The sequence below is a fragment of the Empidonax traillii genome, unplaced genomic scaffold (genome assembly GCF_003031625.1).
Source record: "Empidonax traillii isolate 1590-97213 ecotype Southwest subspecies unplaced genomic scaffold, ASM303162v1 scaffold148:size1803964, whole genome shotgun sequence".
In the NCBI taxonomy this organism is placed as follows: Eukaryota; Metazoa; Chordata; class Aves; order Passeriformes; family Tyrannidae; genus Empidonax; species Empidonax traillii.
This window is the reverse complement of record NW_020955341.1, coordinates 552,474-572,169: the sequence shown is the minus strand read 5'-3', so window position 1 is coordinate 572,169 and position 19,696 is coordinate 552,474. Positions and strand designations below refer to the sequence as shown.

The window sequence follows — 19,696 nt, the reverse complement described above, 5'->3', positions numbered from 1 at the left end:
TTTTATTTAACTAAATGTTAAGTATTTTAAGTTTTCAGACTGTACTTCTCAGTGCATGGGCAAATGCCTCTTTCATATGGATACAGATTTTATTTCAAATCTTACATTTTTTTGGGGGGTTCAATAATAAAAGTATGATAGATGCATGGGAGATGTGAGAACTGTTTCTTATGAAATTTTTATTAAAAATTCCTTTCTTGATTATTAATAAAATATTTGTTTTTCTAAGAATCCAAGTGAAAACAAGTGTGAAGCATTTTTTAAAGAGGTAAATAAAGACAATGGAAGAAACAGTTAACCAACCTTGAACTGGCAATTGTAAAACTACCCTCTGAATCCTTCAGTCTTAAAGCTTGCTGAAATGATACATTTCTCTGGGATTTTCAAATGGCTTCAGGAAATAAAAAGGTTAGAATTCAATGAAGAAACTTCTCCAACTTTGGCTACATTAAGTGAAAAAGCAAGCTCCCAAAACATACTGCTTTGTCACCTAGTTGAAGAGGCATGCCTGGATGTCCTTGAAACAAATTCTTGTAAAAATCTTTCGGCAGGGCAAAGACTACCAGAAGAGAGAAGAAATCCTGGAGCTCACTGTGTGGACCAAAGAAGTAGAAGAGTAGTAGGGAACTTGGCTGTAGCACTGTCTTCCAGCAAAATTGTTTCTTTCATACAAATTCTAGGAAAACTTGGTATGACCCTTTTCTGTTCCACAGCCTTCTAAATCACTGCTAGTAGCAACATCTGGCTATCCGGCCAGAGAGAAAGCTTTCTTTGCCAGCTTTTGGGTTTCCAGTTAATCCATCTTAAAACCCTGACAGATCTTCTCCTAGGCTATCTCATCTTCCTTCCTGAAGGTTTTGCTCCAAACACCTTTCTGTTTTGTTCTTGTTGCAATTACAGGAAAAAAAGCAGACAGGGTAGTTCTGCTAAATGGCAATGAGCACACTAATAAAAGGGTACAATGGGGGTACAATGAAATATTAGTGAAGTACTAAGTCCCAACTATACTCATGCTGTTTGAAATTTTTTCCACACAATTCATGTTTGGAGCTTTCAGAAGGATGAGCCAGATTGCAAAGGCTGGAAAAAAAAGAGCGGGCAGCAAAAACAAAAAGTGAGAAGTTTAAGCATTAGCAATGGCTTTGGCATCCTAAAAACAGCATGACTCCAGTTCCAGAGAACACACTAGCAAATCACCACGAGTGCAGAACAGAATTCTGAATATCAATAGCCAATTTCAGAACAGCATGGCATTATTCAGTGCATATACTGAACAAAACACTGTATCAGCATGACCTGTCAGCCATGTACAACAAACGTGATGACTCAAATAATAAATATTTCTGATCCGTGTCTCTTCGTAACAAGAAATATGACCAGATATCCTGATACATTTGATGATCTTCTCATTCCTTTTATCTTACCTGCAGTTCTAAGTAGCAAAGAGATCCTTAAGCTTTCAGGAAGACCTTCGTTATGAGTTAACATGAATTCCACGTTGCCTTCTCTTTCAATGCTAGTGTCTCATGGCCACATTTTGTCCAAGCTCCTTATGCTGCTTAAATTTTGGATCCTGTTCTTTGCAAGGACATTTAACAGTGTAGCTGGTGATTCAGTACTGTGAGACATCCTGCTAGGTGAGACATCCTTCTACGTGTTGCTAGCCAATGATTTAACACAAATTTCGAATACTCTTGTTTACCATCCTTCGCCTCCTTCTTTGAACCTTCTCTGCACATAATAAAGACCCAGGTTTTCTATATTAATGCACAGGGTGAGTGCTGGATGCACAAGCACATCACTATGCTACTGTGTAGTCCACTGGAGCCCATTTGTGGAGCGTGATGATACAGCAGTGCACAGGAAGGCCAAGATATTCCTGAGAGCACACAGCATGTAAATTGATGAAGTCAGGTTGGAAAGGTGCCAGATGGCATGGCACTTGAAACAGTACCACTGGATCCACCGTAAAGAGGGCACAATAAACTAAGCAGAGAACACTGTATTTTCAGAGAGGTGCAGAAAAGAAGCTATGTTGCCAGGTAATGTATTCCGAGGATTTGACTCTGTGAATGGAAATAATTTTTACACCACAGCTGAGTAAAGGACTAATAAACCCTCCTCTCTCTCGGAAGACAAAGCTCCTCTTCACTGTATATAAACATTGCACACACTATACATCATCAAAAATTATAATTTCGCATTCACAGTTCAATCTGCAATCAATCTTATCTGTTATATTTAATTTACCCTACTTAATTAATAAATTAAGTTCATAAATACATTAGCCTGACTCTTCTCCATAACTACCTCTCCTCTCCCCATCCCCATCCCTGAAGTCTAGACCAGATTACAGTATTTTTACAAATTACAAGAATGCAAAGACAAAAAGATCTTACTTTTTTGTGATAACTTACAAAGCATCTGGTATGCAACTACAAAAGAATTCACCATGGCCTTCGAAGTACATGATTTTTTTCTGACCTTAAATATGATAGCTCAGTGTCAGCCAAAATTCATCCCTGCTGTAACAATAACACGGAGGTGCTGCATACCTGATTTTGATGAAAATCTCTACAAAATACCTTGTCCTTTACTGCTGGACCCAAATCCTTTATCTTCATTCTGAATGAGTTCGGTATACAGATGTACTACGTGCTGCATTTTAATATTGTTAAATTAAAGGTATATATAACCTGGCAACTTCTAGCAGTACACCAGTAAGCACAGTAGTGAGATAAAGGAAATGTGTATGGCAATCCTGTGATCATCACAGAGACCACAGTACTGCAACAATTTCTGGAATACGTCGAAGTCCCATAACCAAGATATGAAAAAAATCTTAAATTAAAGAAACACTTCTCAGCTGAATTGCAAAATGTCAGGCTTCCAGATTTTTCTTTTACTGACATATGCTTTCCTGAACAGAGTCAACAGGTTCAACTATTTTGTAATAGTGATTAGTAAAGCTGGTTGCCCATTATAAGGAAAAAAAGTTGGAGTGATGATAAAATAAATGCAAGAAATTCGATATTAGCTAAAAAATGACTGCCAAACGACGACTGCAAACACAGAGAAAAGAATGCAGAAAAAAATGAAAAGGAGACCAAGAAAGCACAGAGAACATTGCTTTAGCTGCATCCAAGGGCACCTGTTCTGAACTGAAAGCTTCCTGCTGACTAAGAAAAGAAATACAGCAACACTTTTTTGTTAATAATACAGATTTTTAAATGCTCCTAACCACTACAGTTCAAGTATACGGTGTTAACCAAAATTCATTTCTGAACAAATACTTCAGCCTTTATTTCTAAGAAAAGCTATATGTTTATTCAAAATTGTGACAGAACCAAACTTTATTTGTGGTATGCTAAAAGCTCAAGGTTTCTGCACTCAATTATATTTTTAGTCTTTTCAGTAAGTTTTTTTTAAGTCTCCGGGAATACTTTTATTGGAGAATTTTGAAAGTATTTAGGTTATGACTTAATATGACTTCATTGAAAATTAATTTTTCATCATTACTTTCCTATTAGATTGTTGCCTGAGTAGCCAAAGATATTTCATCACACTAGCATGGCTCCACCAGAAATTCAACTACGCCCAAGGACCTCTAAGGTCAGCTTTGTTTTACTGAATAGAAAACTGAGCTACCCACTTGTTCATTTTGGGTTTTTTTTAAGTGCATAATTTTGTTTCAAAGTTTGAAAATTAGATAGGACATTTTAATTTTTTGTGAGGATGGAAAAAACGGAACATAGTCCCTTTACTAAGATGTAACAGGGAGCACAGGACATTCCCTGTAATATTCCCTCTCTCTCTTAGCAAGCATCTTTGTTTCTCTTGGTACTCCCAGGAGCATGTACTAGCAGGAACTGGAACAAAAAAATTTCAAACTGTCACAGAAACAACATGCACCAGGAAAATATGTTGAATTAGGTGAATCTGTTAAGCTTTATTTGGTTCAAAATGACTTGGAAAAAAAAAATCACGTCGCTCCTAAAAAATCCTAATCCCCACAAACAGGATTAATGGAGGTCAATAAAATCTGAATGGACTACAGGTAACCCCCAAAATGTTTGCGGAATATTCGGAAAATTTCTGCCTGCAAAAACAATCTTGGTGCAAAACACAGCCAAGAACCACAAATTCTTTCCACAATTTCGATTATTCCTATGTGATCTCAGATGAGATGAATTCATAGTAGACTATTAAGAAAAGTAAATGTTTGTATGAAAGAAATAATCAGAATGCTCATGTACTTTTGTATACCCGTTCTTACCTTTAAGCACAGAATGCCTCCAAATTTGAATCACTGAATGGTTTGGGTTGGAAGGGACCTTTAAAGCTCATCTAGTCCAACCCTCCTACAATGAGCAGGGCAATTTTCAACTACAGTAAGGTTGCTCAGAGCCTCTCCAACCTGACCTTGAATGTTTCCATGGATGGGGCACCTACCAGCTATGTCTTGGCAACCTCTTCCAGTGTTTTACCATCTACACTGTAAAAAAAACTTCTTTTATCTAATCTAAGTAGACTATTTTTTAGTTCAAAAACATTACCCCTGAACACCAACAATGGCACTCTGAGTAGACTTCAGGTAGGATCTTCTATCTTTCCACAAGTCCATTTTTCATTAACAGATAATTATGGTTTGGAATAGCTACTTACAGTTTGCTGGATTGATTTTAAATTAATCAGTTCCAATGCCTACTGTTTTAATATGCAGGTCGTATCTTCAATTTGAAATTCAAAATGAGCCAAGACCGAAGGAATGAAAATCTCTGTGATATGGTACTTTATAACCATTTATTTCTGAAGGGGTTCTTTGCAATGAGCATGTGCAAAATGCCTGTGGCAGCTTCAGTCCCATTGGTAGAGCTGAGCTGAACTGTGGTAATCAAAGAAATGAGTCTCATTTAACCTCTGAGCATCCCGGTTTGGATTTTCTCTGTAGTTATGGTTTCCAGGTTTTGATCCATACAACACTGTCAGGCTCTGAGTGTGCCTGAGAGGCTGTGAAAAGTAACCAAAAAATCCCAGGCCTACCATCAGTTTTCTTCTCAAGAACTTTGTTACACGGTAACAAGCTCTGTCAGGGTGGAGGCTAAAGGAGGACGGGACTGGAAATAACAGCCATCGATCACAATCCAGTCAGGATCACAGTAGAGGCTGAGTGGCAAATTGTGTTAACATAACTGCAGTTGTGGCCTGTGGCTTTCTCACAGAACCACATATGGTTAGTATTTCAGCTGTTCCCAAATGACAAAGGCAAGGCTCCAAAATTGTCCATTAAAATAAATATTTTCCTTTATCTTATTTTTCAGAACAGCAATCGTACCTTTTAATTTCATAAACATAACAAGTCAAATTCCAATGAAATCAATAGGTTAGAATCTTAAATCTGGAATGACAACAATAAATTAAAGGCCATTTTAATCCACTGTCTTTGCCTGGATTAATATGTTTTCTCTTCTTACGAAGAAAAAATGTCCAAACCAACAACTTCTTGTTCCTCTGTTCTAATACAAACAAACAAACAAACAACCCACAAAAAAAAACCCCACAAAAAACAATGAAGACTTTACATGTTTTAAGGGTGTGAACGTGTCTACTGCCACATAAATCACTGATCAAGAAATGTTGTGGGTAGCATCTTATTTGCTATCTGTGAATTTAGACTGTCCTAATGCTAATGTTCTAGCACAAGTGGAAAATATTATCAGAGCATGCATGATATTTACAGCAGCAAGTCTTGCAAGACTTGAGAATACAGAAAAACATAAAGTATTAGCAATTACATTAATGTACTGAAAGTGAAGAAAAATATAAACTTGTTGAGAATTAAAATCATCAGTGCTGTAATGCTGTTGAAGGTGTACGTGTGATACATAAAATTCAGATGTCTATGGTTCAGAGGCAGGCAGAATATTATAATGTAGATAAGGAAAAATATGTAGTTTCTAAAGAAGTGCTGAAAATCATGGCATCCTCATAATCCAAGCTGATTTTAAGTGTATTATTGTTACTGCAGTCAGAGTAAGATATTTCATTCCATACACCTGGAGGAGATAGAGAATACTCTGTCAAGTGTATGCAACTTATTCAGGTATAACAAAGGAAGCGTATTCTCTAAAGTGATGTTTAATCAAAATTAAGATTCAAAGCACCTTTTACAAAGGTGTTCAACTGACTAGAGGAGTTAATTTCATCAAAATAAGTTGTTTTTGTCCTCAACAGTCAAACAATCTAGACAGAAAATCAAATCAATCCATTCATTTACAAACATCGTGGAATTTCGGACTGTTAAATGTTTAATTCCAATTTCAATTCCTAGCTCCCAAGTGGAGATTTGGACTTCAGAGTGGAAGACCTGGAGGGAGAGGTGAGGAAGGGGGTTGGTTGGATTTGTTTGTAGACATTAGGTGGAGTAATTTTTAAATACTTTGTCAGATGACTGGATACCAAATCCTACCCCTGACTACATACAGGGAGGGAATAACTAAAAATAATTCTCATTAAAGAATGTTTACATGGCATTTTAAATGCATCCTAAAAAACCAAATAATTTCAGTCATAATTCTGGGCTATAATACTGAAAAAGAATGTCAACACTAGAGGTGGGTCTTTTACTTTAAAGAAATTGATTCTCACTCTTTTTTTCCTTAAAAATCATTCTAAAATATCATATGTTTCACTATTGTTTGTTTGTCATATTAATGTATTTGTCAAAGTTTACACAAAAAACTGACAAACCCAAGAACTGGCCTTTGTTTTATGATATTTATCTCACAATCACACTTTAGTTTTTGAATACAAACTGCAAAGATCTCAATTGTTTAAACCAAAGGTTATACAAATATGACAGCAACCAAATTCTTAGAAGATATTCAATTTTCTTTCTGTTTCAGAAGTGACCCTATGTGAAAAATAAATAATGAGGACCATACAGCCACCCATCAGTACCTTTTATGCAAATTCCTGTGAAACAAAACATTTAAAAACAGAAGCTTCATAAAATTCCTTATGGAAACAACAAACCAGTTGTCTCTACGGCACATTTCTTCTGGTAAGTACTATCAGTGGTCAAGGCAGCACACGCCACTGCAGCTGCTTTACCAGCTCAAGAGTTACTTGGAGGGTGAAGTGCAAGGGAAGGAAGATCAGAGACAACATTACACAAGCATTCATTTTCCTCATAAAAGACTGCACTACAGCTAAATACACCTGTGCACACGGGTGGCCACAGAGGTGTGTTCACTGACTGGGTACAGTAAATCAATACTGTGCAATGTTCTGTTATTTACTGTATACATAAAATGACACCCAGTCCAGATTAAGTGCATGTACACATCCCTAACACTGTTATACATGTTATCTGTAGGGAATTATGGACCTGTACTGAAATGCACATTATATACATACACAAAATCTAAAATAAAACCAAAATTTCACATTACTTCCTTATTTTTATATATATTAAACTTGTAAAAACAGAAGCCACTGATTTCACATAACTTATCATATTAGCAAAAAGCCTATTATTTCTGACACCAAGGACTTTTGTTTTGTTTTTTAATACCTTTCATCAGTCCACCTCTTTCCAAGGCAGGCTGGAGAGCAACTACGCAGTAGTATAAGACAACTCCTAACCCAGACTTGTTTTATTTACAGCAGGGAGTAGCGTACAAGCACATGTCTGCTTTTCATCAAGACAACCAAAACTATTTAGAACACAGAGTTATTAGGAACACTTGGCAACCACAAGGCCACAATTAGCAGCAATGAACACTTGAGAACAGTCAGAGCCTACCATGTCAACACTCCCAGGAGCTACACGGTTTCAGTGAGATACCTACGTGTGAGCATGCCCTGCATCAAAAGCAAATGAAAGAGGATTGAACAGAGGCCAGCAACAGGAGACATCCCTTAAGAGTAAAGCCTGAGTAAAGCCTGTTCCAGCTGACTAGCACTCTAGAGACTCATCTGGGCTGGGTGGGTTTGTACCACCCTCATCCCATGCCAGGGAGCTGCTGTGAAACCCAAAGCTGCAACCAGCCAGAGGAGTTGGTGCTGCTCTACTTGTTCTTGTATTAAAACCAATACACTGCTATCATCTGACATATTTATAAAATATTAAGCAGACACCCTTAAACCGAGGCTGAACCTGCTCTGATAACTGCACAGAAATGTAATGAAGGCATAATCAGCATCCCCACAGAGTGTGGTCTAGAATTCAAGTTATATCTATGGCAAGTTATATTAAGAGAAAGTAGGATTTTATCACATTTATTCTAGCGTTTTCAATTCCTTTTCATGGTAGCAGCAAGAGATCTGGGGCAAACCAGGGAATTCCCTGCAACCAGAGCCCTCCAGAGATACATGTTCAATCACACCCTGAACAGACTGCTCTGACCATAGTGGGACTGGGGCATTATTTCAACTTCCATTTACTACTAAGTTTATATCTATGTGTATATGTGTATACGTGTGCATGTATTTCTCTGTACAGCAGACATGGATATCTGTATCACCCCTGTGCCTCAGGTATTCACATGCCCATATGTGTAGATGGAGGAGAGAAGGAAGTGTGTGAACACCACGTGTTTTGGTGAGAAGCTGAGAGGGGGGGAGGCTGAAGGCAGAAGCAGGTACGGACAACACACTATGGGACTCTCATTTCTGCTTATCCTTCTCATTTCCTTTCTTTAAGTAACAGTCTTGTGCAATGGTTAGGGAGGGCAGGTCCACACAGAGGTCAGAAATGCTTTCAGGTTAACAGAAACAGGGTCTCGGAAGTCTCCAGGGAAACAGCAATTTAGGAAGTTCCCTGCCACACACGAGCTCATTCCTGAACAGCTCTGCTGGCACAGCCCCAGCGTGCAAAGCAGCCACGGCCTTCTGCTGCCTGGTCATCAAGAAAACTCCTCACTAAAACCACTGAGGCATTTTAACACTTTAACTGGAAGCAACCACCTTGGTACATGGACAGACATAGGGAAGCAGCCAGGCACGTCGTTGAGGAGACCACGGCACACACAAATGTCCTGAGGGGATGCCACAAGGAATTACTGGGACACTGTCACCTACACAGGGAGTGTCCTGGCCCAGCGAAGGATGGTTATGGCTGTGTCAAAGTGGTCACGGCTATGTCAAAGTGGTCACCTCCCGTGACACCTGCAGCGAAGGTGACTCTGACTGGCCTGGCAGCAGCAGCAGCGCAGCTGGGAAGTCTGCAATGCTGAGTGACAGCAGCACACAACACACCTACTTCATGAATGCACACACACAGAGGCAACCTCGCAAAAAAAGGAACTCTGTTTTCTGGATTTCGTAAACAGATGCCTGTGAATGGAATTTTCCTGGACTCTGTGCCTGTCCAATGAGACAGGATGAGTGCAACAGTATGTTCTTCAGAGTGAAAAAAGGAAAAATAAAAACAGATCAACAATACAATTTTCTACAGTGCATTTCCATTTTTTTTTTCCCCTAGAGACATTTTGTGAGCACCATCAGTTCAACATCGATGCAATGGCATTTTTGTATCTGTGCAATCTCTTGAGAAAGAGACATCAGAACAAAGATTCAAGAACAGCAGCTTTTTTATTAAGACCAGAACATTACAGGTGGCCCTCTAAAAAGTCAATAGAATGAAAAAGCTTTTATTTCAACTTTTTGGGTAGTAAACTATGGACCAGAGAAACTATATGATGAGACTAGAAAAAAAAATTAAAATATCATCTGCAGCACAATACAGAATTAAATCTGGAATTTCAAGTCCAAGCCTTAAACACTCTAATCTCCTTTCTTTTACTTAAATAAAGCCATTACTATGTCTAACATGATAAGAAAGATCAAACTGTTAATAACTGATGAATTAATAGAATTAACTGTGGCCCTGTTAAACTCCCATGATTTCTCTGCATGATAGATTTTCTATGCTTTGAAGTACCTTAAAATGTGTTCAAATACTGTTATTCAAACATGAATCCTGAGACTCTGCTTCCAGGAATGTCAGTTAAACTGAGTAACAAAAGGCAGATCATGAAATAAAAGTCTAAGAGGAGAGAAACCTACTATAACCCTCCAAAATAAAAATGTTTAGCAACATGGTTTTCAACATAAAATACAAGAAATGCTGGTTCATTTAACCTTCATATTGCCAAGAATTTGAATCATATGACACAGATACACAGATGATTTTCTCTCAGGAGCAATAAAATTGCTCTTGTTATTAGACAGTATTTGCAAATCTCTAAATTCTGAGACCTGACTGAAAATCTTAAAACTTTATCTGGTGGCAGAATGCAATACAAAAGTTATTTGCATAAGACAAATAAATTTAAAATCATTTATGGAATGTAATTTTTAAAATTTTGCATATTAAAGTTTCTTTCAAGACAGACTGTATAATAAGTGCTACAAAGAGGCCCTTATCCCACCAGAGCAATACAGAGGAATCACAAGCAAAGTTCTAGAGGCAAGATTAATCAATACAATCTTTCATCTGCTTTGGACCAATGTTGGAGAACAAATGATGGCCCAGATATATCTTTGCTGTAACCTAATATAGATCAAACTTTTAATTTTGCCCTGGTTGCTTCTAAGACTCCCTACAGTTGTGTTTCATACTGGATACTATAAGTATACTTTTAGAAGATTCAGTACAATCTATCTGAAAGATAAATATTTGGTTATTGCTACTACGGAAAGCCATAGTGATCTATCAGAAATTATCTACAGCACTAAAACAATGACTGATTTGTCTATTATTAAAGTTACACTGGTGTAACACATGCCTCTTCACACAGATGTGACACTGGAGCAAAGCGGGTCCTAAACCAGCATCGATGACTTTGTAAACTGTCAGATTATAGAAGATCCCTAAACCCCAGAATTTTGGAAGTATTTATGTATTTAGCAGTTTTATGCCCCTTTTTCCCACTCCAACCACATTTAGATTAAGAATCCAGATGTCTGGGGCACATATGTTTCCCAGTTTGACTCATATTTACCAAACAAACATGCTAATATGCAGTTAGGCAACATCACTGACCAACATCTTCCAGAGGCAGCATTATATCGCAACACTGCAGTTCTGGAGCTTTGGTGTTTAAACGAAAAGTTTCATCTGCTCCAACTACTTAAGGAAGCTATCTCACAGTCCTGCATTATCTAAAGGGAAACATTCCACAGAAACAAGGGTTTTTTAAGCCTTATTGCTCCTGTTAAATATTTTATGCAAATTGTTTAGAATCTCTTTTTAATATGAAAATTGTTCCCAATTATCAAATACCAGTCAGAGAGACAGTTGAAACTCTGGACAAGTCATGTCTGCAGTAAGTTAATGGAGAAGTATGTATATTTAGCCTTGAGATGGTTTCTGACATGATTTCCTAATGAGCATTAAAAGTACAATGTTTTGCTGAAGAGATAACTACATAGAAGTGTTTCTCTGGTAAAAAAAAAGCTTTTTTAGTTGCAAAAAAAAGTTAAGTGGTCTTTTCTGAAATGTCAGCAAACTTCATTACAGAAAATTAAAGGGAAGGAGAAACTTTTGAAAAAGAAATTTATGTGTAACTGCAAATTATTCTGAGATAGCAGAGGGGAGCAAATGTCTGAAATGGTATCTAGAGCTACAATTTCACATTTTTAGCTGTAACGGTGTCTGTATGAATAAAGTGAATTGTTGATCAGTATACCAAGCTTTCACAACACTGGAGGTGTTTTTTAACAGTAATTTAGTCATATAACATATGGCACAGAATTCAATGTTCCTGCTTTGCTATCACAGACATTAATCACTACTGTAAGACAGACTGATTTAAATGTTTGACACAGTATATGATTTGTCAGGGGAAAAAGTCTTACTTAGGGCATGACAGTAAAGTTTTTAGCGAGTGGCCAATGACAACTCCTTCCAGAGATAAAAGTTGGGATTTACCTGCTCTCATCAGAAGGTATCTGTTTTAACCAATGAACAATACAATCTCCATGTCATTTTGATCCTCCTACTAAAAACGATAAGAAACATTTCTTTCATTTCCATTTCAGCAGCAGTAGATTGTCAATTCTTCCCAAGCAGACACAGTAAGGATGTTTTTAACACTTAAGTACTCACTTGCTACATCATTCCTCACCTTAACTGTATTTGTAAAGCCACCTAAAGTCTACCACAGCTGCCTGCCTGCTAAATAAGGCAGATTAATATGACACTCTATTGTACTGCTCCACAGATCACAGACCTATTAATATTTGCAGGTCCTACCCATTACCTTCAGTCTGTAAAAAGTTGAAAGAAGAACAGTTCAAAAGAATGCCCCTCTTGGACTGAGAGGTTCAAGCTGACAAACACCAGAGATGTGTCAAGCCCAAGTTTTGCCATCTCTAGACAAACTGGCAAAATACCATCCTCCCTTCCTCCCATTTGGGCACTTGGGGCAATACAGCCTAAGTAATTTTGCACTAAAATAAAACTGCTATTAACTTCAAGTAATGGTAGGAATATTTAATTTTTTTTCCTTAATCTGTTCTCAGGCACTGTGGTAGCTGACATGTCCCACCAGATATAACGAGGCCAGCAACAATATCCATGGTGGGATTATGACTAGCATTTTATTTAGGTACTGCTCTTCATGCACAAAACGAGCATGCAGGATGCTAAAAAGCATCTCCCCTTTGTTTTTATGGACTCCAGTAAAACAAGAGAATAGACTCTATTAAAAGAAAAAAACCCGATGATAAACAATCAGAATAATCTTGACTAGTAACAGAGGGATCTGCATTAGATTTGCAGAATGCTGCACACACAACCCCACTGAACCCAGTGTGTCCAGCAGGCAGCCAGGGCTCTGACCAACCTGTTGCTTGAGCCCAAGGCCTTCCTTTCCTCTCAGCCTTTGGATCAGCTGCTGTATTCCTCATGGTCACAGCAATATTTCAGTTTGTATCTTACAGAAGCCAATGGAAACATGCAATAACGTCAACAGAAAAATATGGGATGAGATGTTTGGTGGTAAAACTGAGACAGTTTCTACAATTCCAGCAGTTCAGTGAGGTCTTAAAGCCGTACTGCAATCTAACTCTCCCCAAAAACTCCACCATAATTAATGTGGTATTTCCCTAAAGCTTGAGCACATCTCCAGTTAAGACTACATTGCTTAAATTAGATTTTTGTGTCTTTTAACAGGCACTGTTTAAATTACTTGGTCTTATGACCTGCAGCTAACAGAACTCATGTCTCTACAGCAAAATGCTGACTTGCTGAGTGCCACTGCAGCAAGGGCAAACTTAAGTAAGGTCTTGGTAATGTACTTTTTTCTTGAACTGATACAAGGGAGCTCCAAAGTGTCACAATATACACATTGTTTCAAATAACACACTTGAACAAAGTGCACAGAGAAATTATAAATCATGATTTTATCTTAATAAATAAGTTCATATGTCATAAAAGTAGATTTACTAAAGACTTTCTTCTAAATAGCTGCCCAGTGTCAGGAGTTCAGATGTTTTCAGGTTGTCCAGGCTTATTCCTGAGAAATGAAAATTTCCAACTCATATTTTCAAAGATATGAAAATACAGTGGGGGGAGGGAGGGGAAGGGCATAAAACTGTGCATCCTTATTTGATCTGTTTCCCCTGCATGTTTTAATAGTTTTATTGAGGAAAAAAAATAATTCTATTTTAACTTCAGTAACACTCCAGACACATTCATTTTCTTGAACACTAAGGTCCTTCTTGGGCCTTCAAACCACTGGGAAGAAAAAGCTCACTTTTTTTTTTTAGACCAAAATTGGATTTTATTATTTTATTAAAAGGTGATGTCAGTATGTTTTTCCTCAGCAAAGGAAATTTCCTCAGTTCCTCATTTTCTTCAGCTATGTTTTCTATTAAGATATAGAAATAAAGGGGATCTGTATTTGTCTAAAAACAACTTGTCTGTTTTGCTTTTTTAAGCCAGGAACAATCAAAAAAGTAGAAGCAAAATCTATGGCATATCTAGACAATCCTGTTTTCTGGCTTGAAAGAAAATTTCTGACTCTGGAATACACAGCAGGTGAACATTCCATTAGTCACGATTTTGGACAGAGAAATACAGTTTCACAGATAACTTCATTTTTTCTTCCTACTCTAAGGCTAGACTTTGGGCTTGGAAAAGGACAATGCCTGTGCCAAAAAAGAACACTGAACATGCTGTGCAATTTTAGCCAGTCAACTTCAGTTTTCAGCTGCTACCTGCAGGTAATTTTTTGCCTAAGACCACTGCTCAGGCAAAGTTGAACTCTGTTTGCAACAGGAGAAAAATATCTTACTGTGAACAAACAAGAAATGCAACAGACAACAAAACTTGCATTTGATGGTGAGCTGAGGTACCGTGTGTTCAGTAAACGAAAATTTATTTCTACACTTAAGTGAAAGCTGGATTTAGCACTCACCTTTAAAAAATGTGGCTCAACAAACTGTTGCAAAACAATTTCAGTGGGTTTTAGGTTAGAAGAGGGTGGTATTAAAATACTAATGCCTCAATCAAATCCTAATTTGATACAATAACTCAGGCAGGGTCAACAAAGGACAAGTTATAACCAAACATGATCACGTTACAAATTAAGAAAAATACTACTACATTCTCAGATAACAGACTGAAAACATGTAAGTCTATAAAATATTTCAGATAATGAATTGAGAACAAGGAAAGGTAACCCAGAACAACTATTGCAATGAAAAGAAGTTATCCACATATTACGCTCTCATCAGTAGCTGCCACCGTATGTTGATGGTTATTTAGCACAAAGTAATTTATCAGTAGAATAACTGAGATGAACTGCAAACACTTGCAGTGTGTGTCTGACCAATGAAGATGTCCACATGACAAGCAGAACTACCACCATGAACCACGGAAGCAGAAAAGGCTTTCTTCTTGAACTACGAGATTACAAAGAGGACAAACTTTTGGGTGATACACATTTTAGGAGCTCAGAGTTGAAAATGACCTGGAAAGGCTAAGACCTACTCATTAAAAAAAGCACTTCGAGTCATTAAGTTAAATCATTTCAATACCTACCAAAACTAAATTGTATCCAAATTATTAATAATGGGAAGTTTTCTTTCTGTTTGTCACATCAGGCAGATCTGTACAGATCTGAGTGTTTTGTCCTTTATCCTTTCAACAACAAAATATCTTACATCCACCATCAAGTAGTATCTGCTACACCACTGCAGGACATGGTCCTATAATTTAATTATTTTGCTTCTCCACATCACTCTAATCAATTCTGCTTATCATTATAACAAGAGAAAGACAATCAAAGAACAAAGCCTTGCCATACTGTACCTGCAAAGCACAGTTCATCATTCGCACAATGTAATCAAACTGCTGATGGTCCAGGATTGCTCGGTTCTGTTTAACGTGCTGGCCAAGTTCCTGGGTCAGGCAGTGCCGAGCTGCCTTCCCTTTTAGGGCTCTCAGAGCTGCAGGCAGGGTCTGCAGAGAAAAATACCCGACTTTATGAAAACGAAATTAAATGGCACTATTCACATTGAATATCGTTCTTCCTTTATCAGGAAACTGCAAGTGACAGTAAAGAATAATTTGGAAATTACTCATCGGTCTGAATATCAAACTTTGGCATAATCATTGATTTAGCTTGAGTTATCAAGTATTAAATTTTTCCCACTTTTTTTCAAATGAACTAAAGAGGATTTCTTGCCTACATGTGGAAATAGAAATCATTAAATACAGACAGGCATTGAATGGATGTGAAATCAGAAATGGATTATGGTGCACGAAAGCAAGCGCTCTGTTCTGTACCAGCCAGGTCAGGTCTTGAGTTCACTGCCAAGGCCAACCAGCATGTTTTCTGATAAGCAATGAATGACAAATGGCTTTAGAAGTGGCATACCTCTCATAGCAATGAGGACACAAGATTGTCATGCAGTTTATCCTAAAACAGTGCCAATAGAATATTTATGTCAATATTTTAAAGATGCAGCAAGTACTACATCAGTGATTCTCAACTGTGGCCCTCTGGACTCGAGTTAATGGTGATAACAGGTAAGTAATAAAGGCAGCCTAAAGACAAATTTACCATGCAGAGGGACAAAAAAACTACTGCACTCTCCCAAGCACCTGTTAGTTGAAAGATGTTAAAAACTCTGTGCTCGACTTGGATCAAAACTCTTACACAGAGTTGCATATTTTAATATGACTTTTCCCATGTGCATTTTGAAACCGTAATTTTAAATCAAGCAAAGCTCGTTTTCTATCTTGAGTTGCACAGCCTCAGAGATACACAGGTTATACTTCCCTGAGAAATCAAAAAATTTCTTAAAATAATTTTACAGTCATTTTCATATGTAGAATTAGGTCTGAATGTAAGTTTGAGTAATTGTTCTAGAATCAATAACTGAAAACTCTATGGACAGAATCTACAAAACTTGGCAATTTCTTATTGTGGAGGAAATAAGATTTTCAAGAATAACAACTCACTAGTACATTGCAGTGAAGGCAGACATGCCAAATATTTACATTCCTCTCTGAGTTCTATCAAGTTATCGATTTTTATAACCAGTAAAATTTACCGTACTGAAAATTTAAAAAGAGCAGTGGTCATTCAAAACTGAATCAATCATATATGTATGCCTTTTGTTTGCATTCCTCCTAATTTGTTTGCATTTCTTCTACTGCTAGAGCAATATACAATTGATAACTATATAAATTGTTTTAAAGAATTTATGTGGACAATACTATTTATAACATTAATAAATTAGCAAAAAGGGCTTCAATGCACCCATGTAGTACAAGAAACAGGTTTTCAAATTCACTAGCCTTGTATGACACACAGTATTACGTTTAGATGATTAGTTTTATTGCTTACTTCATTCATTTAAATGGTCAAAATAATCCTTAGTGTTTGAAACAAGACTTCAAAGTGTACTTTGTGACTATCAGTCTCCATTTGCTCACTAACAGAACAGAGGGTTATTTGGGAAAGTTAAAATTTCCTTTTATTACCTTTTCAGTCTCCAAAAATTTGTTTTCAAGAATGAACGAGATGCAGTTTCTGACAACTTCCAGCCTTTGAGCACTGTTGAAAACTGTGCTTCCTTTTTCCATTATGGAAACTAACAAAGAGAAAGAAGAATATACATCCATAAAATGACTCCTGCCAAGAGCCACAAAGAATATAAAAATTTCTTTTAAAAAAATTAAAAATTACTGTTCCCTCCATTTTACTCTGTTAAGCAAATATCATTAGTAGGCATATACAGACAGGAACATAAGATCCTAAATCTTTGGTTTTCCTATACTATCTAAAGAAGAGAGTGCTCTGAATTTCAACTGCATTCTCTTAAATATTTGTTTAATTTGATTCCTACTGGCTCAAAGAGATTACAAACTCTAACATTCAAATGAAATATAAAAATATATTTTTGAAAATATATATTTTGAACTATGTAGCCTTGAGTACTTTGTAGCAGTAGATAACTGGTTTTAGTTGGCCATCACAAGAATTCTGCAACATGGAATAAAACCTGATAAACCTGTTTTCTTATCTAGATTCCAATTTGCTGACATCTAAAGATTATTTTCTTCATGCAGAGTTTAACTATGATTTTTCAAGAAAATTCAGAATAAATGAACTAACATCCTCTTTTTCTCTATAGTATCAAATGAATATAATCTTAATGTAGAATATGCTTTTCTTGTACATAATAATGAGTTACTAATACCCAAAGATTTTGAGACATAGGAAAGCAGGGAGTGTAAGTGTGAAAGCTATTCCTCAAAAAAACCCACAAAATCCCTTTGGAATAAGAATTAACTTATTAAAAAGAAAATGTTCTGTTGCATCAAGCCTTTTAAAGAGAGACAACAGAACACAAGCACACACCCTTTTTCCATAAGAAACAGATTCAATGACACAGTCAACAGCAAAGGCAGGTGAAGAGAGTTCATCCTCTTCTTACACAAATCCAAAGAGAAACAGGCCCTGAAAGGGCCTCAAGAGGCCATCTAGTTCATCCTGCTGTCCCTAGACAGGATCAACTCTATTTATGTTATTTCTCATGTTTGTCTAATATGTTCCCAATGTTCTGTGATAACAGAGACTCCATGGCTTGACAAAAAATCCACTCAACTGCCTCACAATCCTCATTTTACCACATCTTGCTGACAAATAACTCTACTTCTGTGCTGCAATTAAACCCATTATTTCTTATCATTACAGATTATTCCCCTTCTTTTTCTAACTGCCTCTGATATAATTGAAGACTCCTATTATGTGTTTCCTCAGTCTTCTATTTTTCAGTCTAAACAACTCCCCATCTTTCCTTGTAGGTCACATTCTCCGGACCACTGGTCATTCTTGTTGCTTTCTTGTGGACTCCCTCCAACAGAACCAAAAATGGAGATGGTCTTCCAGTGTCCAAAAATGGATACAAACACTCCAGCTGAGGCCTTACCAAGCACAATGAAAAGATTTCTCCATGGGGTTCACTGACTGCACTCCTGTTTATACATCCTACTAAGATGTTTGTCTTTTTTGCAGTAGCTTGATATAGTTGGGTCATGTTTGCCTTACAGTCATTAAAATCCCCAAATTAATTTCTGAAGCACTGCTGCCTAGTCAGCTGATCACGTCTGTGCAAGTGCAATACCTTATTTGAAGAAAAACAGTAGAGGAGGACAAAATTCAACAGAGACCAGTGGTAAGACCTCTACTTTCTAAAGACTGATTTGAATTCTAACCCCACCCCCTTTAAAGGTTTTGCAAGCTCTGTCAGCTTCACGTGGCCTGCAAGGTTATTAAACGTACTGGTTTACGCCATCATTCACACTGATGACCACTGACTAATAGAATTTTTCTGACACTAAAATTAAATCCGTTCTTTTTATTTAAATATAGATATATTAATTTTGAGACAGATGCTACGTTTGCTCTTTGCCTTTTTCCAGTAATTTACATGCCTTCCACTAGTATCAAAGGAGAAACTCTTAACAGTTCAAAGCTTGGTTCAGTCAGTCCTACAAGTAACCTATGGTGATATTCAATAGACCTAGGTGAGCAGAAAATACCTAGTTTAATAGTTAACTCAAAATCTAACTCAGATCCAACCCTTTTTTGTTGTTAGCAATTCTGCCCCTCATATTGTGGACGTTTGACTTCTTAGCAAAGGCAGATACAAAATGGTTTTTAAAACTGCAAAGGCCAACGCACAAGTCTGTGTGCCAGAGTTTACTATGATCACAAAAAATAGAGTATTAATACAAAATTGGGAGCAACACATTGCAGTCATGCTAATTGCACATTCAACTCCGGGGACAGGATGATGGATACGTACCAACGGGGGGACCCGCCGGGACAACGCACTTCTTGTCCCCCCGGGTGGCAGGGGGGGCCCCCTGACTCCTGGCGAGGCCCTCCTGGAGGAGCTCCTGCACCCGGCACTCGTTGATCCGGGGGAAAGGCAGGATGTGGACACGCAGGTGGGAGCCCTCCGTGGGCCGTGGCACTTTCTGGAATGCTATGTGGGGATTGGGATTCTCCTGCAGGTCAAAAGCAAAAGGTTATCCACGAACTGTATCGCACAGTGCTACTACTGGTCTACTCTAATTTTACTGTTGTTTTGTGTATCTCTCATACCTGAAAGATTAAGAAGCCAAATATCTAACGTAGATGACTAATAAAACATTTCATGTTGA

General features: G+C 37.4%; 1 protein-coding gene across 5 annotated transcripts in view; it reads right to left on the bottom strand.

The window, feature by feature from the left end:
• SBF2 (SET binding factor 2) overlaps nucleotides 1–19,696 on the bottom strand; it is a 254,794-nt gene that overhangs the window by 80,644 nt on the left and 154,454 nt on the right. For all 5 annotated transcript variants that reach the window (XM_027884520.1, XM_027884515.1, XM_027884518.1 and 2 more), the window contains exons 14-16: nucleotides 19,336–19,540; nucleotides 17,006–17,115; nucleotides 15,326–15,475 (exon numbers count right to left, since the gene is read on the bottom strand). In XM_027884520.1, the coding sequence (XP_027740321.1) occupies nucleotides 15,326–15,475; nucleotides 17,006–17,115; nucleotides 19,336–19,540 (465 nt within the window). The remainder of the gene's footprint in view (nucleotides 1–15,325; nucleotides 15,476–17,005; nucleotides 17,116–19,335; nucleotides 19,541–19,696) is intronic.